The following is a 27,547-nucleotide window of genomic DNA, read 5'->3' as shown; positions in this document are numbered from 1 at the left end:
CATGTGTTATTTTCTTGCTCGTTGTCCATATGTGGTGTCAACGTTGTGTAAATTTTAAATTTAGCCCAGAGCTAATATTTTTTTAAGGGAAGCCAGCAGATTACGAGGTGTTTATTGTTGCAACACCTTCGGGGATATCGGCATTCTCACTTAGCGGCGTCGTTCTAATGAAAGATGTAGATCATGCCAACATTTAAATGGTGTTTTACGTGTTTTTCATTTGTTCAGCATTTGTTCCTATTAGCTTTTGTGGTGTTAACTTGTAATTATTTTCTGATGTGCTGGGCACATACTTGTAATTAAAATGTCAATTTGAGTTAAATTTGCATTATTTTATAAATTTCATTTCGTTCAGTAAGGATAATTTTATCATGTGCTTAGTTAAATAAATCTATTTTACCCCCGAATTTGCTTCTTATTCACACTAAATGATACTGTTTCCCATTCATATACTATTGGAATTTACTTCTTAGGAAATTAGCTTTAGTTATTACGCCCATTTTCAACCGAACGTACTGCGCGCTCACCGACTTAGCCTGGCATATATATTTGGTGGATGGAAACGGTTCAATATAGAATAAGAGTTTTGTCTGTACGTTGTTCAGAATTTAAAGTAATGGTATTTCTGTATCGGCTGTGTCGACAATAACAAGGAAATGCACGTTTTAATTTTCCGTCATGTCTGCCTGCCTGTCTGTCTGTCTGTCTGTCTGTCTGTCTGTCTGTCTGTCTGTCTGTCTGTCTGTCTGTCTGTCTGTCTGTCTGTGTATATACGCGCATTACGAGAAAATGGCTGAAGATAATTTAACGAAAATCGGTATGTAAAGTCGGAGAATGAGTCACTACCTAGAGGCCCCGGGTACGATTTTCGGCCAGATCAAGGATTTTTACCTGGTTCTGAGGGCTGGTTCGAGGTCTACTCAGCCGATGTGTTTACAGCTGAGGAGCTACCTAATAGTGGGACAGCGGTCTCGGTCTAGAAAGCAAAAAATTAACGGCCGAGAAGACTCGTCGTGCTGACCACACGACACCTCGTAATCTGCAAGCGTTCGGGCTGAGCAGCAGTCGCTTGGCTCTTCGGGGATGTTGCGCCATGGGGTTTGGTTTGGTGTTTTATGTGGCTGCATGGTATCGGTCCTTCAGACATAGACCCTTATTGGGCACGTGTTTAGTTTATATTATTATTAGTAGTAGTAGTAGTAGTAGTAGTAGTAGTAGTTGTTGTTGTTCTAGTTCTACATCCCACTCGCTATATTTACGATTTTCCGAGAAGAGGTGCTGGAATTTTGCCCCGCATGAGACATTTTATTTGCGGGTAAATAAACTAACACGAAGCTGACATATTTGAACGCCTTTAATTAACGTTGAGCTCAGAAATTATTATTATTATTATTATTATTATTATTATTATTATTATTATTATTATTATTATTATTATTATTATTATTATTCACCTTCGAATACCACCGGACTGAGCCAGGATCGAACCTGCCAAGCTGGGGTCAGAAAGCCAACGCCTCAACCGTCTGAGCCACTAAGCCCGGCTATTATTATTATTATTATTATTATTATTATTATTATTATCCGGCTCGTTGGCCGAATGGGCGACGTAGCGAACTTCGTTTCAGAGAGTCGATTTCCGGTCGACCCGGGGATTTATCCTCATGTGGTTAATCCTTCTCGCTCAGGGACTGGATGTCTGTGCTCGTGTTAATACACACCTGTTCGTACATACACACAACACATCACACTGCAAACCACGGCAGATGTGAATACATCCCTCCACATCTTCTTCTTGCTATTTGCTTTACGTCGCACCGACACAGATATGTCTTATGGCGACGATGGGATAGGAAAGGCCTAGGAATGGGAAGGAAGCGGCCGTGGCCTTAATTAAGGTACAGCCCCAGCATTTGCCTGGTGTGAAAATGGTAAACCACGGAAAAACCATCTTCAGGGCTGCCGACAGTGGGCATCCCTCCACATAGGGTAGGCTTCAACAAAGACATCCGGCCTTAAGAGTGACCAAGATAGTGGGTTCAAACCCTACTGTCGGCAGCCCTGAAAATGGTTTTCCGTGGTTTCCCATTTTCACACCAAATGCTGGGGCTGACCATAATTAATACCACGGCCGCTTCCTTCCCACTCATAGCCCTTTCCTGTCCCATCGTCGCCATAAGACCTATCTGCATCAGTGCGACGTAAAACAAATTGAAAAAAAAAGTAACCGAAGTCGACAGCTTGTGCTAACCCGAAGAAATTTTACTATCAGCGCCATGATAATAGTTGCAGTTGTGCCAAAGAGTGTTGGGTTGTACGTTCATAATCTACTGTCCACACGGGTTATCGGCCGAAGATTTCACATTCATCTTGTGAGCATGTAGTCGTGATCACAGGACTTCAGATTGCTTCCACTTTATTGTGCAAGGCTCCTTTTCTCTTTTATCGTTTCTCTCCGATTTCCCTATTGTCTTCTCTTTTTTTACATTTGCTTCACGTCGCGCCGTCTTAGATAGGTCTTGTGGCGACGATGGGATAGGAAAGGGCTAGGAGTGGGAAGGAAGCGACCGTGGCCTTAATTAAGGTACAACCCCGCATTTTCCTCCTGTGAAAATGGGAAACTACGGAAAACCATTTTCAGGGCTATCGACAGTGTGGTTCGTACCCACTATATTCCGAATGCAAGTTCACAGCTGCGCGCCCCTAACCGCACGGCCAACTCACTCGGTTTCCCTATTGTTACGATGCCTACAGAGTCTTTAATTTTGTCGCCTCGCATGGAACTTTTTTCTTTTGTATGTACCTTCATCAAATTTACTTACTACGTTTTATTTTATTAGCATTAAAAGGGTGTGATAATCCCATTACTTCTCCCCTTGAGGTAACAATCACCTCCCCTAGACTTTCCACACAGTAAGTATACAGCGCTCGGAACCAAGATTTCCCAAACATCTACTGTCTGGAGCGATGTCAACTCTAGGGGAGATATTCGGGTAATGAAGCAGGCGGAGCGCCGATAAGTACAACGTACTGCTTTATCGATCGGCGCCTCCCCAGGTTCCAGCGTCTGGCGCCAGGTGGCTGTTTTTAGTAAACAAGAGTGAATATTCTATCCACAGCCCTCCGTCGTAAACGTCCTACTGTGAGGTATGTACTTCTTGTGCTGATTTAATTGCTCAATCTTTAACGTCGTGTAAGATGGTACGTAGTAATTTTGAAGTAAATCAGGTAATAATAAAAAAACACGCCATTTTGGTATTGGGCGTTAACGGTAACTCTCGGACCAACTTCTATGTTTCCTTATGCATAGTCAAATCAAGTGCTTGTAAGTAACGTAGGTGCTTAGTTTCCACCACAATTCATGGCTATATAATCTTCTGGCGACGACGACGCTTCCTACAACATCCAGTTGAAGGCTGAACCATATGGTACAGGTGACTTCCACATTAAGAATGTCGACTATACAGTAACAAAAAATATCTGTATCTTTTAATTAATGAATCAATATTTCTTTATGGACAAAAATTCTGTATCGTGTTTTTATCTGACGTGACTTTATATTGCATCATGTTGCAACCTTATACCTGGATGTTTGTGCGTTGAATTTGTTAAGTGAGATTCCTCTATGGTGTTAATTCTGTTTATAACTACCCATCAAACAGTATTTAAGGAATGTTTAGTAGCAATAAGATGGATTTCTCTTGTTTATATTGAAATTATTGATGTCATCAATCGCGTGCTGTGTGTGTGAGCACGCCTTGTTACGCAATAATCGATACTCGGCTCCCTGTGTGTTCACACACAGTCAGCGTGTCGTGTCTACGCATCTGTGGTGAAATGGCAGTGTAGAGTTTTATTAATGAAATGCTTCACAAATGTACTTTGTAGGTCACTTTGATAGATATTTTAAAGGAATTTAGTGGGAAATTTCGATACAGAACAACTGCTATTCGGTTTACTTATTTTGTGTGTGTATACAGACCAGCAAGTCTTGGCGTGAGTTACTGGTAGGATCGTGTGAGTTTCAAAATATAATTTGTACAATTAGTTATAAGAGGTTATTAAAAACGCATTTTACAAGGTTGGGAATGTTATCAGTATGTAAACATATGGACATGGCGCAAACATATGTCAGTCTGTTTTTTTTATCAATTTGTCTTCTTTATTTTTTCCAGATATTTTGAAGAACTGATTTATAGTAGCTGTGTATAATCATCAGTTTCCACTGAAACAATATCTTCGATTTCTCAAGGCTGAAGAAATACCGTGCTTCAGAGACTATGCTGACTTAATATTAAACGTTCCACAGCAAATGATCGCAGAGTTGATTTTCATAGTTGAGAACATAACAATGTTTGTGGTGTAGGAAGACATGGAACAGCCTGAAGTACCACCGTCCCCTCCACCGTCCTACGAGCACGTGTTGGCAGAGGTGAGTTGTACTCTAACTCTTTGCTTGGTTCCTTAACTTAAGAAAACTGAAAAATATACATTTTACACAGTAGTTTAACCCTTCATAGCACGCTGTAGCATAATTTCAGCACCGATAAAAATTATTTGCATCTACCAAGAAAGAATTTTGTGAAAAAATGCATATTTAACATCTAATACGATATATTTATTAGTTGCCCATTACTTATTACAACGGGCTATTGGGAAATAAAGAAAAGTATATTCCAATTCATACACTGATGATAGATTCGCGATTCATGTCGTACAATTTGCGCAATAACTTTCTAAAGTAAAATGGGATCGAGTACAAATCTAGTTTAAAATCAAATGTATCAAACTACTTCAAATTGTTTGGACAAAAAGCGTTTTACCACAGTTTGCATCTGTTTTGAGACTTAAAAAACGTGCCTTATTCAAACAGGTTGCTGTGAATCTGTAATAGGGCAGTAAGATTAATAAAAGTAGTAGGCCTATTCAATGAGAAAAAATACTGTATCCATGGTTATTGTTGCATCTTACTACATTATGACATTTTAACTGAATTTTTCGTTTACCTTAGCACAGTAATCGACACAAACAAATGCAAGAACAGCATATATTTGCTTGACATATGTTTTAATGGCTTATGTTGCCCACTAACAACAAGACAATGCAAATAAACGCGCCTGAAACATCATGTATCTTAAATATACATGAATGATATAACACTCCTTGCATCTGCACCTAGCGTTTGTTGACATTTTACCACGGATATAAAATGTTTAGAAATATTATTTCTAGCCTTGTTGGCAGAGGAGGTACTAAAGACCAACATGGCGCTACAAGCAAAATTTATCTTCTTGTGCACGTAACACATTTTGTAAATGGGCTACTTATATATCTCTGAAAGTGATTGCGTAGTAGTTGGCTGATCTGTGAATTTACTTCTGTTGAATATCCAGAAGATGTTACACTCTCTAAAGTGTTTCGGAATGCAATTTCATTACTAAAATCTTACAATGAACTAAGTGCACGAACTAAGGCATGTAGAAACATACGATAATTGACGATGTTGACATCAGCCCTTACTGTGCTTGCGAACGAGATATTTGTTCATGATGCGCCACATTCACAACATACTATACAAATAAGCATTTTGCTACTTATTTCTTTTAGCGGTTTAACGTTGCACTATCGCATAGATTTTCGGCGACGGAGGATGGAAAAGGGCTAGGATTGAGAAGGTAGTGGCCGTGGCCCTATTAAGGTACAGCCCCAGCATTCGCCTAGCGTGAAAATGGGAAACACGTAAAACCACCTTCAGCGCTGCCGATCGTAGGGTTTAAATAGAGGATATTCTGTACAATTATACGGCCCGCATTGCACAACCAAAACGTTTGGTCCAATAAACATGAAAGCATGAAATATTTTCTCAATCACTTTCCTTTCTATAAACCTTTCAGAGAATTCAAAATGAAAAATGAAAATTAATGAAATGTGAATATAGAAATGCATGCATTTAACTCTTGACATATTCGGTTATACCAGAGAATGCTTGTGATTGACATCCGTACAAGCCATGAATACCATTAGAGGAGCGCACCGTAAAGGCTTCAACTATTTGTAACTTCCGAATTGTGTAGGGGAGCGAGTTCGTTCCTGGCTCAGTCTGATGGTATTTGAAGGTACTCAAATACGCCAGCATCGTGTCGGTAGGTTTACGGGCATGTAAAGGAACTCCTTCGGAACAAAATTCCGGTACATCGGTGTCTCCAAATCCTTTAAATTAGTTAGTAAGACCTAAGACCAATAACTATATAGTTAGCTCTATTTTCGGCCACTTTCGACCCCATGAATTACTCTAGTTTTCAGTGTTGGTGTAGATTTTTTTACAATTAGTTTTACGTCGCACCGACACAGATAGGTCTTATGGGGACGAAAGGACAGGAAGGGGCTAGGAATGTGAAGGAAGCGGCCGTGGCCTTAATTCAGGCACAGCCCCAGCATTTGCCTGGTGTAAAAATGGGAAACCACGGAAAACCATCTTCAGAGCTGCCGACAGTGGGGTTCAAACCCACTATCTCCCGGATACAAGCTCAGAGCTGCGCGGCCCTAACCGCACGGTCAACTCGCCCGGTGTTGCTGTAGACTAAGCGAATCTCAGGATATACAATATGCCTCATCAGACGTAGAAATCTCATTTCAAATTGTTTTGACTTCCGACAGCGAATCGAAACGACGTCCTTCCTGGTGCCGGAGCACGCCTAAACCATCTCGGTTAGACCATCCGTTATATTTTGATATTAGAGTAATTCTTGTAATATTAATTTGTTACCATTCAAACTAGTATCAAGAAGTATCGTCTTTTCTGATCGTTGGTTGTGTTGGAAGAGTTGCATAGATGGTAGGGGTTATAACAGGTCGTACCATTTATACGCAAATTTCAGATTATAACAGTCATGTGGGCAAGCAGATATTTGAAACTCGTTTCCATTCCAACCTATACTGCATGGACTGCCTGGTCCTAATAATCATCACCAAAAATGTTTTCTAGCCCATTTCAGAAGACATACCTACTGTAGTGCACTGTAAACACTAGGTGTTACAAGCAAAGGCATGCCAATTGATTCATATATGAAGAGAGCAATATGAATTCAGCTATGCAAAAGCAACAGGAACGCAAGAAATGCACGAATTTGGCAATGTGAGATTTTGAACACAAAATTCTCGTTCATCATGAGGCCGATCAGTGCCGTGTACAACCACCTCGAGCCCTGAAGTATGCTTCAGCACGACGATGTATAATCAGCACTAAATAATTCTACTTGTTTTGGGACAGATTATTTCACTGTTGGTTAGCGGCTTCAGTTAGTTACTGAATGTTAGCAGGAAGACTAAGGCGGTGGGCAATTGCTTTCTTCAGATCCTACCATGTATAATGAACACAGTTCATGTTCACAAAAATGCCGGCTACACTTATCACGTATGGCATGCATCTCAAGGTACTGATTGACCACTTTGTCTTCATGGGCACGAGCATTATCATTCATTAGTATAAAGCTCTCGCCTGCAGCAAATCCTGTAACTACATTGTCTCTATATACCACACCAGTAATGTTACCCTGGATAGGAATTAGATGCGTAGGTCCATCAAATATGATCCCACCCCAAAATATGACGGAAACCCCTTGCTATTATGGCCCTCCAGGTTGAAAGAATCGTCCCATCTCATACCGGATCGTCTCCCGACCCTAATGCCTCATCAGAAAACTGTTCCTGGTGGCATCGGCTATGAGTTGTTCTCTTGTAACGAACTGCTCTATGGTGTGGTGTAAGAGGAGCTTTTGGAATCGCCTTCGTTGATATCAGTCCTCCATCGTGCAACCGACTTTGTATTGTCTGATCTAACACATTCACTCAGGTGGCCCTCCGAAGTTCTTGGCGGATCGAGGTGGAGTAGCAGTGGGCCTACGACGTGCTGAAAGCAATAAATACTGATCCCCGCTGGGAGTTGTTTTGCGTGGGCGTCACGTCGTTGTCGATCAGCAACCGCCTGTGTCGCCCTGAACTTTATACAAGCTCTAGAGACATCATTCTGTCTCACTCCATCACAAGCAGTTACAGTTACTAGCCGCCATCCTTTTTTTTAGGAACGTCATCACTCAGCAGCAATGACTCATATCTGTGAGTACATAAACAGTTTAACATAAGATGATGTGAGCTAGGGCAAATACTCTTGTTAGTTCTGTAATTTGATCCACTGCTGATAGCAATTCTCAAATAATAATACGGTAATAATAATAATAATAATAATAATAATAATAATAATAATAATAATAATAATAATAATAAACACAGACCTCAATTTATTAATAAACTTAGTAGAACATGGTGTGCCTCATTTAATTCTATTCTTGTCCGACTCGTTGGCTGAATGGTCAGCGTACTGGCCTTCGGTTCAGAGGGTCCCGGGTTCGATTCCCGGCCGGGTCGGGGATTTTAACCTTCATTGGTTAATTCCAATGGCCCGGGGGCTGGGTGTTTGTGCTGTCCCCAACATCCCTGCAACTCACACACCACATATAACACTATCCTCCACCACACTAACACGCAGTTACCTACACATGGCAGATGCCGCCCACCCTCATCGGAGGGTCTGCCTTACAAGGACTGCACTCGGCTAGAAATAGCCACACGCAATTATTATTATTATTATTCTATTCTTAGAGTTAATAAGCGAGACTTTTCTGAATTAGAGTATTTCTCATAATTACATTTTCTTGTTCATGCTTACTCATCGTTTGCAGTATTTTGATTTATTTAGTGACTAGCTGTCGTGTACGGGTTATTCCAGGTTGTCCGCCAGCACCATTATTTTTACTTACAAGTGTCCCACATGCATTAATGATGAATGGAGTGTCTAATAAATAATTTTCACAGCGGTAATATGGCCTGTAGGCAAGTTACTTCAGAATACGAAGAGATAACAACCGGACGGCCGCTCGCTGTATGTTCCTCAGTGCTACCCGTCTCGTGCGCCCCTTTGCGTTAATTCTCGTTTTCGAACGCTCACTAGTAGGCTGGTGTTTGGTACAGTAGCACTAAAATAACTGTCAAGATATTGACGATGGCTGGTGTGTTCAACAACCCCTAACCGCACGGCCAACTCGCCCGGTACAGCCCTTGTAAACAGACCCCCCAATGAGGGTGGGTGGCATCTTCCGTGTATAAAAATCTGCGTGTTATTGTGGACGTGGAGAGTGTAGCGTGTGGTGTATGAGTTTCAGGTATATTAGAAACATCAGTAACACCCAGTCTCCGTTCCAAGGGAATTAACCATTCAAGATTAAAATCCCCGACTTGGAAGGGAATTGAAGCCGGGGCACTCTGAATCGAAGGTCAGTGCACAGACGATTCTGCCAAGGAGCCGGACAATATCTTCTTTATGGACTTAATCTGTAATGGCGTACTGGTGTGTACCCTCTACCCTACAGCAAAAATACTAGTTTCCTTGTACAATGCACCTTTCCTTACCGGCTTAACTAAAGTACTGACTAAAACATAATTTGTAAATTGTGCGCATACTGTTTTTACCTTTGCCAAAGTCCAACGATCATTGCAACGCATTTGTCTTGAAAATATTTCCCTATGCCATTGTTTTCAAATTTCATGCTCTGTCGTGGATTCTTTGACATTAAATAACTCTTCTGTTTTGGATGAAATACGTTATCAAGAACTTCTGTTGCGTGTATAGACAATCAGCTGAAACAATATTTTGAACACACCCTAAGGAAAGATGACATTCCTAAGTAAAAGTATACACAATATCGTACAATGTTTTACTCGTAGATACACTTAATATTTTGATCTGCTGCATAAACTAGAATATATAATCAAAAACGGACTGAGGTGAATTTAAACTAGGATTTCACGTATTTAATGTTAAAAATGTACAACATTAACTTTTCTATGGATATGCCTATTAACTCATTCCAAGATAAACTAAATATTAAATCAGACCATAAGGATAAAATAAATGCACTCCTAAGCTAAAAAGTGTGGAAGTCGACGGTGTTGCAGCTGAATTTAGTGAAAATAAACATGAGGTCTGAATACTTCACAAGTCTATAAAACTATTTACCTTTACAAGATCGGTCCTGAGAAATTTTTAGAACTGGTAACGGTCTTCCTGAAGCATTGATTTCAATTTTTTCTGGTATACGAGTTGAAAAGTGTGTTTCCTTGAGAACACTAACACTGTTTTCCGCTATTATAAAACACACGTTTTAGGATGTTACTGTAATAAATAAACGTAAGATAACTTACAATAGCAAGAGCACCAGCCCCAGAGATCTGCACCAAAGGAAAGCAACCTTGTAACTGCTAGTGAGAATAATTTTCTGATAAATCCATCGAGATTCCTCCTCTTTCTTAAGTTTTGACGACGTTCTTTTGTTCCGCTGGTTCGAGGTAGGATTAGAGAGATGAGCTTAGTGTGAATTTGAAAAGGAGTGTGTGTGTGACAGAGATGAGGAGTGTTAACACAGGCGTGGGAAGTCGCAACTTGCTGCAGCGACTTGAGCATTTTCTTAAAAACGTTTTCCCTATACCTCGAAACTCTTGTACCTCGCCGAGGGATATTTTTTATGCATTTGCTGGTTCAACCACCCGACTAGGCTGGCTGTAGCTCTCTTCCGCTCTAATCCCAGAGACCCGAATAACCACCAATATTTTACCTTTAGAAAATAATAATCTAGAAAATAAGTGGTTCCTGAGAAGCCGCTCCTGTCGGGGATGATCCAGAAGAAGTGAAATATTTGTTTCTCGGCACATTCTTGTAGTCACTGCTACCAACATAAACAGTTTCAAATTTTTAGTCTGTTACTGTTAGAAACAAACGTAAAATACACTCGAAAGAACATCGATCCCCAGAAATACCGTATTTATTTCATTTCTCTCATGGCGCTGTTCGACTTATATCTTATTAATATTATTTATTTTACATCTCATTAACTCCTTTTACGGTTTTCGGAGACGCTGAAATGCCGGAATTCATTTACATCCCGATAAATCTACTGACACAAGGCTGATGTATTTGGGCTCCTTCAAATACCGCCGGTCTGAGTCAGGATCGAACCTGCCAAGTTGGGGTCAGGAGGACATCGCCTCAACCGTCTTTTTCACTCAGCCTAGCAAAGAGCAAATCTATTTAAAACTCAGCCATAGATCACACGATAGAGATCCGTTTCTCCGCCATCTGTCAGAGTAAAATGGAATGTCAAAACTGACACACAGCATCCTAGATGGCGTTAAATTAAACGGTATAAAGGGCCATACGATTATTATTATTATTATTATTATTATTATTATTATTATTATTATTATTATTATTATTATTATTATTATTATTATTATTATTATTATTAAACAGACAAAAAATTAATTTGAAAATGCTATTGTACCTTAAAATATTACGTAAAAATTGTAAATACTATATTAAGTTCTTCCAAGAATAACGGCCGAGAGCATTCGTCGTGCTGACCACACGACACCTTGTAATCTTCATACCTTCGGGTTGAGCAGCGGTCACCTGGTAGGCCATGGCCCTTCGGGGCTGTCGCGCTATGGGGTTTGGTTTTCTATATTAACTTCTTTGCCAATGAAATGAAATGAAATGGCGTATGGCTTTTAGTGCCGGGAGTGTCCGAGGACACATTCGACTCGCCAGATGCAGGTCTTTCACCTTGACGCCCGTAGGCACCTGCGCGTCGTGATGAGGATGAAATGTTGATGAAAACGACACATACACCCATCCCCCATGTCAGTGAAATTAACCAACCATGGTTGAAATTCCCGACCCTGCCGGGAATCGAACCCGGGACCCGTGTGACCAAAGGCCAGCACGCTAACTATTTTGCCATGGAGCCGGACTTCTTTGCCAATAAATAATAATGTTTACTTAAATCCTATGCATAAACCCGGTAGCAAGCACGAGTCTGGTAGAACATAAATTAAATTTCTAACTCCAAATACCTTTGAACTCTAATATCAGATAATGTGATCACCTATAAATCATATAAATACCAACAATATTCTGAACAATTTACACGTGAAATATGCATAAACGAAACAATTCAATATGAATAAAGTTTTGTGCATTAATAATTAATCAGGATTGGAACGAAGTGGAAATAAAAACAAGATTCCAAAAATGCCATACGTTTAATTTTCTCTAGCTTCAACAAATGTTTTCAACGAATTATAACTATTAACAAAACAAGTAAACTTATTTTACTAACAACTCTAAATAATGGTTTAAAAATCTCCTGGCATAATTCGTTATACATTTAAATAACAACCTCTTGTATAATTAATTAATTAATTGCTAAATAATACTCTCGAGGATATATTTCTCAAGCATATCTACAACAGTTATTTATCATTGTGTTAAAAATATTTATTTTATTATGAATTAAGTAATCCTTTTTTGAATGCTATTTGTTCGGGGCGTCTACCTATAGAGATCTCTGTTAAATGTAGCAAAGGCTTTTCAGTCTGTCAAACACATAGCAAATACAATGTAAATTAAAACACTAAAAACATATCTGTAAAACACACACTAACATACAAAGAATGTCATGTTTCGTTCTACAAGAACATCCTCAGATTCTATCAAATCACTTAAAATAAGCTTACATATGTACAGTATTGTTTACGTAGCGTAAACTTGTCAATGATAGAGAGATGAGTGATAACATGAAACAGTAATGACAAAAAATAAATTATATACAATTATAATATAGTGAAAAACTTACGTATTTATCTAGACTGCCGATGTTAAGTCTGTTGTCACCAAACACTATTTCAGGACAGGACTTAACATCGGCAGTCTAGATAAATACGTAAGTTTTTCACTATGTTATAATTGTATATAATTTATTTTTTGTCATTACTGTTTCATGTTATCACTCATCTCTCTATCATTGACAAGTTTACGCTACGTAAACAATACTGTACATATGTAAGCTTATTTTAAGTGATTTGATAGAATCTGAGGATGTTCTTGTAGAACGAAACATGTCATTCTTTGTATGTTAGTGTGTGTTTTACAGATATGTTTTTAGTGTTTTAATTTACATTGTATTTGCTATGTGTTTGACAGACTGAAAAGCCTTTGCTACATTTAACTAAGTCAACACTGGAAAACATGGCTTCATTTTTAACAAAATATAGAGATCTCTTGCCCCTACTTGCACCATATGATATGAACATGCGTGTAATTGCGGAAATGTAGAGTGTTGAATGTGAGGAAAGGAACGTTAAGGACGGCACAAACACCCAGTCCCCAGGGCAGGGATATTAATCATTTACAATTAAAAACCCCTGACCCGGCCGGAAATCGAACTCGGTGCTGCCGGGTGACAGGCGGACGCGTTGCCCCCTACACCACGGATGTCTACCCCTTAGCCCCGTTCTCTTGACACAGGATCGCGAATGAGATGAGATAAAATGATACGGCATGCTTTTGAGGCCGGATGTCCTTCCTTTCACCAACCTTAGTTGAGGAGTGTACGAAAATGAAATGAACGATGGTGAATGAAATAGCCTAACAGGCGGATGAATAGGAACTGTCCCGGAATTTGCCTGGAAGTGAAAATGGGAAACTTCAGAAAACCAGCCGACGGTGGGGTTCGAACCCACTCGCCTCCCGAATTCAGAGGTTGGCTCTATAGCCGTAGCACGTTAACACGCGAGGCCACTATACTGGGTGATTAGTTAATTTTTAAGAAGAATTTAAAAAATTGAAATCTTTATTGCCTTAATACTTTAATCTACACCAGGTTTACCCGCCGCTCCTCACACGTCGACCAGAGTTTTGTGAATTCAAGCGATGATATCCCTTGTGTTTCTAAGGTATTCATATACGTTTCATTAAAAAGTCCATAATTTCACACCAAAACTTTTAAAATTTTGTTAGTAGTTAACAGGCAGGTAAATGGAGACTGTTATGCTATAAGATTGCCCAATTTATCATTTAAGGGCTGTCCAAGATTTTTTTTGTTAACAAAACTGGAATTTTTGAGACTACCTAGCAACTACAAAAATGCATTTATTTTAATATTTCTTTCGCCGAACTATTATCATTAGTGTTCTTGACGTCCCCTACTAAACGTATTAGTTTATCAAGATTACACAAAGAATTATAACACATTCTTTCAAAAATTCAAAATTTCACAAATAATTTTTTATTTCTTCGTACTCAGTTTTTGAACGGGGATATATTTTTTCTCAGTTCTAGTACAGGACATTCCTAAATTAATTATCTTCAATTTGAGACCTTTTTAAGGTGGATATCTGAATCAGAACTCGACTTATTGTTGTTCGAACCTGAAAAGAAAAACATGAATTTTAGTTTTGAGTAAATTAAGTTTAAAGTTTTGTATTATGATTAGACCTCTTTCTTTTTACCTGAAAGTATTAGAATTCCTCTGCTTAATAGGTGGGACCTTCCTCTTCAAGTTTCTTGTCCTCTTTCAGCTTTCTTCTTCCCCCGAGGTACCTCCTTCGCTGTCTTTGTTCAGCAGTGCTGTGAAGCTGACTTCTGAGTACACGTGCTTCATCAGCTTGTGACACTCCTGATGCCGAGTACATACCAGGCACAACCTTCATTCTTCTTAAAACCTCTATTTCAACCTTGTTTCCACAATTAAAGTGTAAAACTGCGTCCATGACTCCCAGTTTGAGACTGGACAGCCCAACATAGGTATCTTTTCTACACCTCTTCCATACCGTACCGCTGAATGACTCATTGGTATTTTGAGTCAAACCATAAAGACATTTTGATATCATTTTTGGATTACAGAGCCTTTCATACACAGGCTTCATTGCACGTAGGACTTCTAGTGGTATTCCTGCTTTATGCTTATAATTGTCAAATAGATTGCCAGCTTTGGCTCGTTGGTATGAACACCAACTCTCTGTTCCTATAGGGCACCTGTGATGGGAAGGCCTGTTTTTTTTGTTTTGTTTTTTTGATAGTTGCTTTACGTCGCACCGACACAGATAGGTCTTATGGCGACGATGGGACAGGCCTCCCTTTATGGGCAGCCAAATTATACAATGTTGCCCATATAGCATTTGTCATATCTTTTATGAAACTGTAGTTGGAACGCAAGGCAATTCCAAAATAATTCTGACACTTGTCTATCAGTGCTCCAGTTAATTTGCCTCTACCACCCATCTTTTTGTTATGTTGTACAATTTTTCTAAGAGCTGTTCCTAAACGTTTTTGGTAGTGGCCCACACATTCCAGTTTATTGACTTCTTTACCATTGTATGGATTGGAATCACGCACTGCCTTGTAACTTTTGGAATCCCCATCTCCATAGAAATCTACATACTCCAGACCTTTACTCTCACTTGAACGAGAAAATATTTTGAAGTTCCATATTAGACCCACTGTCATTTTTGGCATAGACTGCAGCAGCAGGACCGTGAGGATTATAGCCCGTCAGCCTTTGTTAGGCTTTGTTAGGCTTTGCGTGCTAATACTTGGCGAAGATGTTCTTCTTTCCGGAGCATGTCGTACTAGTTGATATGATCAGCTTTACAACCTAAATAGGATGGGGAATGCGTATCATCATTTGAATGCTTCTTACATCCAATACAGTTTCTGGACATTATCTCAACAACGAATATACATCTAAATGCACACAGGTAAACAGGCAACGTGACAATATTTTCACTCAAAACACGCAGTTATGGAAACCATGGAAGCTGTCATTACCAAAGATGACGACACGAGTTTTCTTCATTACCACGATCAGAATTTTGATGACGTCATATTACAACTGGCCCATCGTACACTTTGCTAACTTATATTGTAAATCCTGATCATGACCTTCTGATTACAGAAATGTGTGTTTATTAAGTCATGTTTTGCTATTTTTTTTTACTTTCAGGTAACTTTTTCAATTTTGACTCATTATTTTGTTATTTTCGGCAATTTATTACATTAATTATTTTGTTTCTAACTCATTTTTGTTTTTCTTTTTATTTTGTAGTTCTTCTGTATTTACGGCGGATAATCAACATATATGAATATCATACAAGCTTTCAATGAACGGGAATGCTCAGGCATCAAAAGTCTAGTACTCAGTTCGAAAACTGTAAAAAAGTAACCTCCTTCTACAATCCTTATTGGAACTGTTTGGAAATCCACGTCCCTAGACAGCGACGAGACATCCCATCTAATCTGGATGGGCTTGCGATGAAATTTGGAAATATTATCATCTAGAGGTACAAATTCACGTACAATCAGGGTATTGAAGTGCTCGAATACTAACATACATGCAAGCGCTGGTTAGTTTTACACTGTGCGAGTTTTATTTAGAATGTTGAATGCCGAAAAGATAAACCTTTCGCTGTCACAATTCACCGAGTCAGCTTCCTTTCAGAGAAATATGTGAAGTGAAAGAGGCAGCAGATAAGAGATTTACCATTCAGCAACACGTGGGTCGCGACAAACACAAGGTATCTATAATATCACCGGCTCACATATAGATTCTCAGCTGCTTTGCTCGTATGAACTGCATTTGAAAAAATAGGACTAAAATATTATTCTCTCAGAATGTTCTGTACCTATTATTATTATTATTATTATTATTATTATTATTATTATTATTATTATTATTATTATTATTATTATTATTATTACTTCTTCCTCCAACACTCCTTCATCTTCTCACTATGTCTCCTTCTCCTCTCCTCGCAGCCTACTTCCTTTCCCTTTCCGACCTTGGAATCATTGCATTTTTAACACTTTCTTTCTAAAAGTCTCTCTTTTTCTCTGTAGCTTCTTCTTCTTCCTTTTTCGTCTCCTCCTGTATTGTTTCTTTTCAAAACTTCCTTTATTCATGAATCCAGGTTGTTGTTGTCTTCTGGTTCCAAAGATATTTGAAAACCTGTTTGGTTAACCTGTTGTCATCGATTCTGTATAAATGTCTAAAAAATATCAATCGTCTTTTACGTATTGTTTCTCTTATGTTCCGATATATTTCACCATTACTTGTCGATTTCCAGAGTTCTGTAGTTTTTAGTGTGCAAATAATTCTTATTCCCAGTACTTCTAATTTATTCATCTTGTAATTCAGTTCTAGACAATCACTCGCATATATGAATTCCGGTTTGACTACTGTCTTGTAGTGTTGTATTTTGAAGTTTTTAGACAAACACTTTTTGTTGTAGATATTTCTAGTTATACCGTATGCTCTTCCCATCTCGTGTATTCTTTCTTCTACAGAGGATTTTTCTAAACCGTTTTCTTGAATTGTATCTCTAACATTTGAATTACTTTACCTCCCTTATTCGACCAATTTCTGTTATTAGAAATTGTAGAGCATCTTAAATATTGATCATTTTTTTTCCTACAGAAATTCTTAGCTCTTTAAAGCACAACATGCCTATTTGTTATGAAAATGTCCAGGACATGTTTATTTCTTCTCTATGTACATACTTAGCAGAATATCATAATAATGACTTAGAACTTTTTAGTTTTTTTTTTTGCTAGGGGGTTTTACGTCGCACCGACACAGATAGGTCTTATGGCGACGATGGGATAGGAAAGGCCTAGGAGTTGGAGGGAAGCGGCCGTGGCCTTAATTAAGGTACAGCCCCAGCATTTGCCTGGTGTGAAAATGGGAAACCACGGAAAACCATCTTCAGGGCTGCCGATAGTGGGATTCGAACCTACTATCTCCCGGATGCAAGCTCACAGCCGCGCGCCTCTACGCGCACGGCCAACTCGCCCGGTGAACTTTTTAGTGATTTGGTGTGGGTGGTATACGGTGGTATACATAACATATCACCGTTCCAGTTTGTCTTTGTCATTTTCTTCGTGGTTTATTTGGCACAGCGGCGTGCTCTTGAGTGCTCTGGTTATTGAGTTGAACTCAACAGTCGTACATCCTGTAGAACATGTGGCTTACATTTCTTTACCTGAACTTCAAGTCTAGGTGACTGTTTTGTGCAAAATTTGACTGAATCAATGATTCGAAATATGTGGCATTTTACTATTATTTTCCTTGCTCTAAACCAGGGCCACTCAGGGTGCATGCGCGTGGTGCATGCACTGTGCACGGTGCAAAAGACGACTTGGTTTGGTTGACCAGAGTACAGACCCCCACTCCTCGATTTGGAGCAATAGCGCTTACTCTCTCTTTCCTCACGCCTCTCTCGCTCGCTCCGCCTGTCTCCCTCTGCCCCACTTGCGCCGTAGCGCTCCAAATCCGGGCTGAGTTGAGCCGAGTATAGCCGAGCTTAGCCGAGTAGCCCAGAGACGAAGCGTTGATCCGAGCCATACCGAGCGCCACCGATGCACAGTGCACGGAGCTCTTGCGCCTCGCTCTGCACGCGTGAGATTTTGGGCGTTTGAGAGGCCCTGCTCTAAACCTTAGTGAGCCGGGCTGAGTGGCTTAGACGGTTAAGGCGCTGGCCTTCTGACCCCAACATGGCAGGTTCGATCCTGGCTCAGTCCGGTGGTATTTGAAGGTGCTCAAATACGTCAGCCTCGTGTCGGTAGATTTACTGGCACGTAAAAGAACTCCTGCGGGACTAAATTCCGGCACCTCGGCGTCTCCGAAAACCGTAAAAGAGTAGTTAGTGGGACGTAAAACAAATAACATTATTATTATTTAAACTTTAGTGAACACTAATGCAATAACGAATTTAATTGAACTATATTCATTTATGGCAAAAAAGATAAAAATATACACTAGTAAAATAAATCAAACACAATAAGTAAATTAATCATAAATATATATTGCAATTCTTCTCTAATTATGAGCAACACTATCCTAACGTTAGCGAAAATCTTGGACACATGTTTCGTTTTTATTCACGGTGTACATTACACTCGGAGCACATCCACATGGTGCGAACTTGCTTGTTCTTCGTGCTTTATTTGGCACAGCGCCGTACTGTTGAGCGCTCTGGTTAGTGAATTGAACTCAGCAGTTCATGTGGCTTACGTTTCTTTACCTGAATTTTAAGTCTAGGTGATTGTTTTGTGCAAAATTTGACTGAATCAATATCCATCACAAGGGAATACAGAAAAGTTATCTTATAATCTCCACAGTCCATATTTGCGTGGTACAAGCATGAAGGCAGATAAAACACACCACATATTTTTCCCAAGCGAGGTACATAAACATTCTCAAGTAAAACAAAGTGATCATCACTTACTTTAGCTCTGTTATCTAGTGAATTGTTCAGCAGAAATAAACAGCACAAAAGCAGATTTCTAGATTCACAATGGGATAAATAACAGCAAGTGACGCTCCGAGGTTCACTTCCTTGAAGTAAGAACACTCTTAGGCAGCCGATGAGAAGAACAGAGCCTAACGTGAACTATATCAAAAAAGTTAAGAACTAGCAGAAAAGCGCGAAGTGGTAATAGCAAAAATTTACCTTCATGCAGCGTCCTCAGAATGAATTAAAAAGGTGGGTATATACACAGTTCAAAAAAATTAGGGGAATATGTTTTTGAACGTATGCCATGCTCACAAAACAGTACCTCACAGGTGGTGGTGATTATTGTTTCAAGAGGAAGTACAACTAGGCAACCATCCTCTATATAACACCAATCAGAGAGACAAAATGGAAGGGATCCGACACTTCAAAAAATGAAGGTATCGGCCAAAGGAAGATAAGAGCCACGAAGGGCATGAAAATGAAAGACTTCCTAGGCCTCCATACGTAATACCGTCGGGGTCAGAAAAGAACAAGAGTTGTCCAAGGGAGGTCGGATAGGATAGATGAAAGTGAGGAGCCTTGCACAAGTAAGCGGAAGCAATGCCAGGACTCAGCTGAGGGCCCCGTGGTCACCAACCCACGCTCCAAAGTTCAGAGCCCTGGAACCCCTTTTAGTCGCCTCTTACGACAGGCAGGGGATACCGTAGGTGTTATTCTACCGCCTCCACCCACAGGGGTTCAATACCTCACAGCCAGGTATATTACCAACTAAACCTTTATCAATTACCGTTGAAGTATACAAAAGAACTCGATGTATTCGAGTTCATTTACAAACGGAAATGTCCAAGTAGGGGCGAAAACAAAGTGATAACAGTCCTCCAGGGTGGATTTTTATCACAGTTGGAGAGCTTCAGTATGGTGTATCTCCCCAACGAGCATTTATAACAGCTTGGCACCTGCGTGGTATGCTCCGTATAAGTCGACGGAGGTCACGTTGCGGTATCAGGTCCCATTATTCAATGAGAGCCTTTTCGAGGTTTTGGAGAGTCTGTGGTGGAACAGGACGCCCACGAACACTTTTGTCAAGCCTATCCCACATATGTTCGGTGGGATTAAGGTCGGGACTCACTGCTGGCCATTCCATCTCTTGAATGTACAGTTCTCGCAAGACAGCTCTGGTGATGTGTGCTACATGAGCCCTGGCATTGTCGTGCATGAGTACAAAGTCAGGGCCAACACCGAATGCAGCAACCAATACATGCTGTAGCAGTATCTGCTCGATATACCCCGCAGCGGTAAGATTACCACGGACGACGACAAGATCCGTACGGCCATCAATACTGATGCCACCCCACAGCATCACAAAACGTTGTCCGAATCGGTCGCCTTCCTGGACAACATTTGGCATGTACTGCTCACCACGGCGTCTCCATACACGTTGACGTCTATCACGCTGTGTCAGGGGAAATCTGGACTCGTCTGTGAACAACACAGGTCTCCATTGTAAAGTTGCCAGTTGGTGTGGGTAGAGCAAACAGAAGGCGAGCTGCGCGATGTTCTTGCGTTAAATGGGGCACTCGAACTGGACGTCTGGGTCGTAATGACACTTCTCTTAACCTGTTCCTTACTGTCTGGTCAAACACCGTAACTCCAGTGATCCTCCTGAGGTCTTGTAGATCTCTGGCAGTTGCTTAACGACGCCGCAACGCAAAGATGGTCAGATAACGGTCATCATGTGGGGTTGTCATGCGCCCACGACCTTGTCCAATCCTCCTTGTGAACTGGCCTGTCTCATTATAGCGATTCCACAAGCGGTGAATAACTGACGAAGAGACATTGAGATCCACAGCAACATGACGAAAAGTCCATCCTTTCTGGATCAAAGTGACGGCCCTTGTGACTTGAACCTCGTTAAGATGTCTCATGGGATGTGCTGGTTGACGTACAACGTGCTCAAATGATCGCAGTAGTCTGTGTACCTCACAACGACACATGGACGCACCGCTATTCACTTTGTTTTGAGTGGTCACCTGACAGTTTAATGCATGGTTCTGCCTACAGATGGAGTACAACTTCGATTTGACATACCCTGAGTAGCTAAGGTCACAAGGTATACTTACTGTACGACCATTGGAACCGCATCTAGCAAATTAACGTTCACATACCAGACGTTAAAAGACACGTTCCCCTAATATTTTGAACTGTGTATTTCATACCACCATGTTTCAAACAGTTAAACTGTTCCGCTGGCTATCTCTTCAAAGATATTTGTTGACTTGTATTGCTGCATTTCTCAGGTTTTCTGGCAGTATGGCGAAATCATCTGTAAATGCTAGACAGTTTATTTCACCATCTCTGTTCTTTTTTCCCCCAATATTGTTGGTTTTCATTCCAAATTCTTACCATCTGATGAGGGCAGGAGTCTGTTCGTATCGCCATTTAGAACGCCTGGAGGGTATCCATAGCCACTTAACGGCGTGGACCGACAAGTTGCTGGGTTAACTCCTAGCCATTCCAGTGCAAGGACATCTGTGTTACTGCTGCTGTAGAGCGGGTTGTGGCCTTCTCAGGCTGATTATTCCTGCTGGATGAATTACAATGCGAACTGACTTACGTCCCCGCCAGATATTTTCTCGAGGACGCACTTCTAGAGCTGTGGAGATGAACTATTATTATTATTATTATTATTATTATTATTATTATTATTATTATTATTATTATTATTATTATTGACACTTATTAACTGTATGCACTCTATTACGAGTTAAATGTTATGTGGATAAAGCACATGTTCACCCCCTGTGGGTGGGAGACGCAGACGAATGATACACCCACGTATCCCCTGTCTGTCGTAAGAAGCGACTAAAAGGGGCGGCCTCCGGACGATTTGGCTGTGCGGTTAGGGGCACGCAGCTGTGATATTGCATCCGAGAGATAGTGGGTTAGAGCCCCGCTGTCGGCATCTTTGAAGGTGGATTTTCGTGGTTTCCCATTTTATACCAGGAAAATGCTGAGACTGTACCTTAAATAATGCCTCGTCCGCTTCTTTCCCACTACTAGGCCTTTCCTTTCCCATCATCACCATAAGACCTTTCTGTGTCGGTGCGACGTAAAAAAATCGTAAAAAAGGGGGTGACCAAGGGATGATTAATTGGAACCATTAAACTACTTATGACACCATGGGTTGCCTTTACTTGCGAGTAGTACCACTATGTTAGGTACACAATAGGCTTGTCATTAATAGAAAAATAAGGGGAGTCTATAAGTGTTTTCCAGTACCCGTGAATAGTACCATTGTGATAAACACAACGGGTCTGGGCGTTGCCTGTGATTAGTACACCTAGGGGAGGAACACCATGGGTTTGCGTTGCCCCTATGAGTGGTGCCATTATGTGAAAAACATCATAGGTCTGTGTTACCTGTGCGAAGTACAATACTTGTGAGTAGTACCATCATGTGTGGAACACCGTGAGTCTACGCTACTTTTGATTAGTACCGCAATATGATAAATACCATGGTTCTACTTTACTAGCGATAAGTACCATTATGAGGGACCGTTGACCTGGAATTTTGACCCCCTTAGACAACAAGCATCCTCAATTCTGATTTTTGCTTTAGAAACAGTCCCTTGGTCAGGAATATTATTGTCTATGATGGTTTCTGGATTGGATCCACTGATTGTTTTAAATTCATATACATCCATTCATTCATTATTCATAATTGTGTTTTTTATTCTGGTCAGTGGATGATTTTGAACTTTTGAATTGTCATTATATTCCGTCTCCTTACGTACCATTAGGGGCCGATGACCTAGATGTTAGGCCCCTTTAAACAACAAGCATCATCATCTAAGCACATTTTTACTATTCTGGGTAAATATATATATATTATTCATATTTTTTATTCTTTTTTCTGCTCATTTTTTGAGGATTTAACGTCATTTTTCGGTATGTATTAGGTCATCAAATTACGGGCCCTGTTTATTACTACTATTACAACTATTCTTGGTGGTGGTAGTAGTAGTAGTAGTAATAGTAGTAGTAGTATTCTGTTGTTGAAGAATTCGTTCTTATTTCCTGTAATTTTTTGGACAAATTCTTATTTTGAATTCAAGTAACCATTTTTCAGCGCTATGTCCATCGTTACCTCTCCAGAAGAAAGGCCATTTATTCACGGATACTAACTCTTGCTATGTATTCGATGCCTTCAATATCAACGAGTTGCAAAAGTGAGCTATGATAATAATGCATTCAGTACATCGTTTTCTAGGGAAGAAACACCACGGCAAAAATGCAGCAAAGTGTTTACGTAGGAGAGATAAAAAAGGAAGATGTTTGAACTATTATGTTCATCGAGAATTCTGTTTAATTGACTTGGGAAAGATATTAAGTTAATTATAAAAAAAGCAAAGCAATTTCTGGACCAATTGAAAACGTATCTGAGTGAGTAGAACGTGAAAGTTTCCACTATATGGAACCTCAGCACTTATTCATCGAGCGTTTGGCACAGATAGACAATAAATATAAACTTAATGCAATGTATAAAGGAATCCATTGAATGGTAAATAATCATCAAGGGATTAATTGACACTTGGTTAGAAAGAGGCGCGATTATGCACATAACTCTAGTTTCCATTTGCACATCTAGTCCATTCAACACCCAATCAAAGATGCTGAAAACTCTGCTAAATCTTCCTGTGATCGTTGGTGTGAGCAGAATGAGCATTAATGCATAATACGTTTGACAGTATGGTACGGCGTAGTCACACTTAATGAGTAAGTAAACACATCTTCCATGGATTATTTGATTGCTATTCGGTGATATCCATGTTCTATCATGGACGTCAAAATTTCGTGGAACGCAGCTGGGATGAAACGTTCTTGGAGCAGCTTTGACCACTGATGTTTCAATTCCTCTGCTAAGTTGAATCCTGACTGTGTCAACACCTTTGACTGTTCAGAAAAGTAGCTTACGAGTTTTCAGTCTTCTGCTGCAGACATCCTTGATGTCCTTTTGAACTGGCAGGGACGCATTACATGAGATCGATCTCTCGAAGTAGTGAATTCGAATGGCGCATGTCTGGTGGATCACTGTGAGAAATAAAGGGAAGACAGCATTTTGGAGTAGACAGAAGGGTAACAGATACCATCCGAATGTAATTATTGAGCTGAGTGCCCACTTTGTTTTGCATTCGTGATGTTCAACACCCTGCAGAACAACATGCAGCTGTCGAGTATACAAGTCCAAGTACAGAACATTGCAAAGTGTTGAAGTACCCTGCGAAGTACCATATACTTTATGGAGAATATTGTTACATGTGCGTAACTTCGATGCAAGGCATTCCACATGTTTTTGCAGTAGAGCGTTCGATACAGGATGACAAGATGTTTCTGAAGTAGATTATGAAAGAAGCAATGTGCCGTTGAAATGCACTCTTAGCTGTACCTGTACCACCTTACTGTTGAGATTAGAAGATGATGATTTGACTCTGTCTTGGTTGTAGTGTCTGGTTTCGGAAGTAGAATGCAAGTTACTCAAGTCCTTCGATAGGGTATTTTCAGCAATCTCAATGTCTGTATGTTGTGTAACATTTGCCGAGTCATCAGTGTAGGCAAAACTTGTGACATAAGACTGGAGTTAAGTCAGATGTGTACACTTTGAATAATATAGGTGCTAGAACGGATCCTTGTGGAGGACCATTATTAAGTCTCCTGTGTCAAGTAATGCTATTCTGCATAATTGTCTGGAAGAATCTATTTGTCATAATGTTATTTCTCAAGATAACCAAGCCAAGGCAAAGGGTAAATTGTAGCAGTCTGAATATTAACCTTTCCTCCAGACTGCACCATATGCTGCTTTCAAGACTACAAACGCCGCACAGGTCTTGGTGCGTCTGCGATAACCAGCCTCTATATTTGTCATCAGGCTCAATACTTGATCACGCATCCGCAGTTTGGCCTGAACTTAGCATGTTCAGTGGCTGTTCAGCGGGAATAGCGTCATAGATCACTGGATTTATCTTGTTGTACAAGAATCTCACAAAAAGTTTTGAAGCACACACTCAAACACTTGACTGTGGCCTGACCCAAGTTGACTAGTGCATTCCGACGCTGAGACAGAGGGTGTTGTTTGTATCAGCAGTTACTCCGCGCGCTACGTGACGATTCCTTCATATTTTCAAGATCAGGAATCCAACCTGATTATCTCTGAGCTAATCAAATGTATTTTCGAACGAGAACAGATCAAAGATAACGTTCACTTGTCTATTTTTAAGTTCTAGCCTCATTCTGCTTTGCAGTAGATGACGGTGATAATACACAGTTTCTCAAATGTAAAAGGGGCCGATAACCTAGATAATAGGCACCTTAGGACAACAATCAACGACGTCATCGAATGTAGAAAAGGTCGACAGTTGGTCAGCTCATTCTTTTCCATTGATAAAATCCTAACTGAGTAATGAAACATCTGTTTTATATCCACACTTATTCCAAGCTCCAGTGATATTTAGATATACCAATTAAAGCTTTCACGACCAAAGATAAAAAATTTGGGGGCAGTAATACTAATACTTCGGATGAAGTCTGTACCTATGTAATATCATGTTTCGACGAGATCCTAAAAAATTAAGTCTAAATCCTTGCTAGCTGGGTGGATATGTGCAGACAGTCTGCCACTGCTGGTCAGCGTCTTGCTGATGAGCCTAAGCGCTACGCTCTGGGCAAAACGCTGTTTACACGCACACGCCATGTAACACTCCGAAAGCTCCTCCTATTGCTATGTTTTCTTATATTCGGATATGCTTGTTATTCAACGAAGTTGCGAAAAAACGGAGAACAAACAAAGTGACTTAAAAGGTAAGAAAATAAAAAATCTGTAAATTACAAAATAATCACGCGAAATTGAAAATGATTGACCGGAAACTAAAGAATAGCACATAATGACGAGAAAATGACTTAAGGGCAAACGGCTATCAGCGCATAGTAAAATGATGCTGAAACTACTATAACATTTCTCACTGTATTTGCTATAATATAAAAAACAAAAATGTGTAAATGTTACCATGTTAAGTCAAATGCTGATTGATTCCATTTTATTAAAGATCTTTGGATTTAGACTTCTTGTTTCTTCTGAGCACATTTTTTTTTTAAAAATTGTGTACTTATTCAAAGTTTCGTTGATGTACGTCATTACAGGTAGACATTTCTGAGTAGATTATTGGTACCACTACCTCTAAAGTTTTACCACAAGTTTATAGCTATATGCAATTCTAGAATTTCTACATTTGATAAACTACATCACTGATTAATTAAAACTGAATTACAAAAATATACACTTAACAATATATACTATTTTCAGAAGTAGCATAATTTAGAAGGCGCACTAAAGATTGTACAGTTTTCGTGTCGCAGTATAGTCATAAACGAGTGTGCAAAATTTCATATCTCAAATGTTCGTAAGCTGTGTGTCTTCAAAAGCGACAGTTTGTGTTTCACTCTCCCTTGTCTCACAATGAGGCTTCATATTTCTCCTACTTTGTGCATCTACATACAGTAGATAATAATGATGATAGTAATAATAATAACAATGAGAAGAAGTATTTAGTCCTCCTCTGTGGTGTAGTGGTTAGTGTGATTATCTGCCACTGCCGGAGGCCCGGGTTAGATTCTCAGCTCTGTCACGAAATCTGAAAAGTGTAAGAGGGCTGGAACGGGGTCCACTCAGCCTCGGGAGGTCAACTGAGTAGAAGGGGTTTGATTCCCACCTCAGGCATCCTCGAAGTTGTTTTCCGTGGTTTTCCACTTCTCTTCCTGGCAAATGCCGAGATGGTACCTAACATAAGGCCACGAACGCATCTTTCTTTCTTCCTAGTATATCCCTTCCAATACGCTCATCTCCACACACGTTCCCTGTTCAGCATAACCGGTGAGGCCGCCTGGACGAAGAACTGGTCCTCTTCCCCAGTTGTATCCCCCGACCCAAATATCTCACGCTCCAGGACACTGCCCTTGAGGTGGTAGAGGTGGGATCCCTCACTGAGCCCGAGGGAAGAAAATAACCCTGGAGTGTGAACGGATTAAGAAAGAAAGAAAGAAAGAAAGAAGGAAGGAAGGAAAGAAGAATTTTCCTGATCAATGAGGCGTGTTTTATAAAATAAGAGTAAAAGATTCGAAAGTTTGGTCCTATTCCATCCATCTGCTCTTGATAAGTACACATTTCTGTGATTTTATGTTCGGCTCAATGGCTAAACGGTTAACGTGCTGGCCCTTGGTCACAGGGGTCCCGGGTTCGATTCCCGGCCGGGTCGGGAATTTAAACCATAATTTGTTAATTCCCCTAGCACGGGGACTGGGTGTATGTGCCGTCT

General features: G+C 40.1%; 1 protein-coding gene across 2 annotated transcripts in view; it reads left to right on the top strand.

Annotated features, from left to right (window-relative positions):
* The first annotated feature begins 3,095 nt into the window (after positions 1 to 3,095).
* Positions 3,096 to 27,547, top strand: part of LOC136874878 (uncharacterized) — a 49,018-nt gene continuing 24,566 nt past the window's right edge. Inside the window, exons 1-2 of one of the 2 annotated variants that reach the window (XM_067148576.2) lie at positions 3,096 to 3,147; positions 4,176 to 4,432. In XM_067148576.2, the coding sequence (XP_067004677.1) occupies positions 4,373 to 4,432 (60 nt within the window). In that variant the 5' untranslated portion in view covers positions 3,096 to 3,147; positions 4,176 to 4,372. Of the gene's footprint in view, positions 3,148 to 3,867; positions 4,018 to 4,175; positions 4,433 to 27,547 lie in introns of those variants that run through there. The other variant, XM_067148575.2, reaches the window with a different exon arrangement.

The sequence above is a fragment of the Anabrus simplex genome, chromosome 5, assembly GCF_040414725.1.
Source record: "Anabrus simplex isolate iqAnaSimp1 chromosome 5, ASM4041472v1, whole genome shotgun sequence".
Taxonomy (NCBI): Eukaryota; Metazoa; Arthropoda; class Insecta; order Orthoptera; family Tettigoniidae; genus Anabrus; species Anabrus simplex.
The sequence above is the reverse complement of the archived record's forward strand: the minus strand, read 5'-3'. Positions and strand labels throughout refer to the sequence as shown.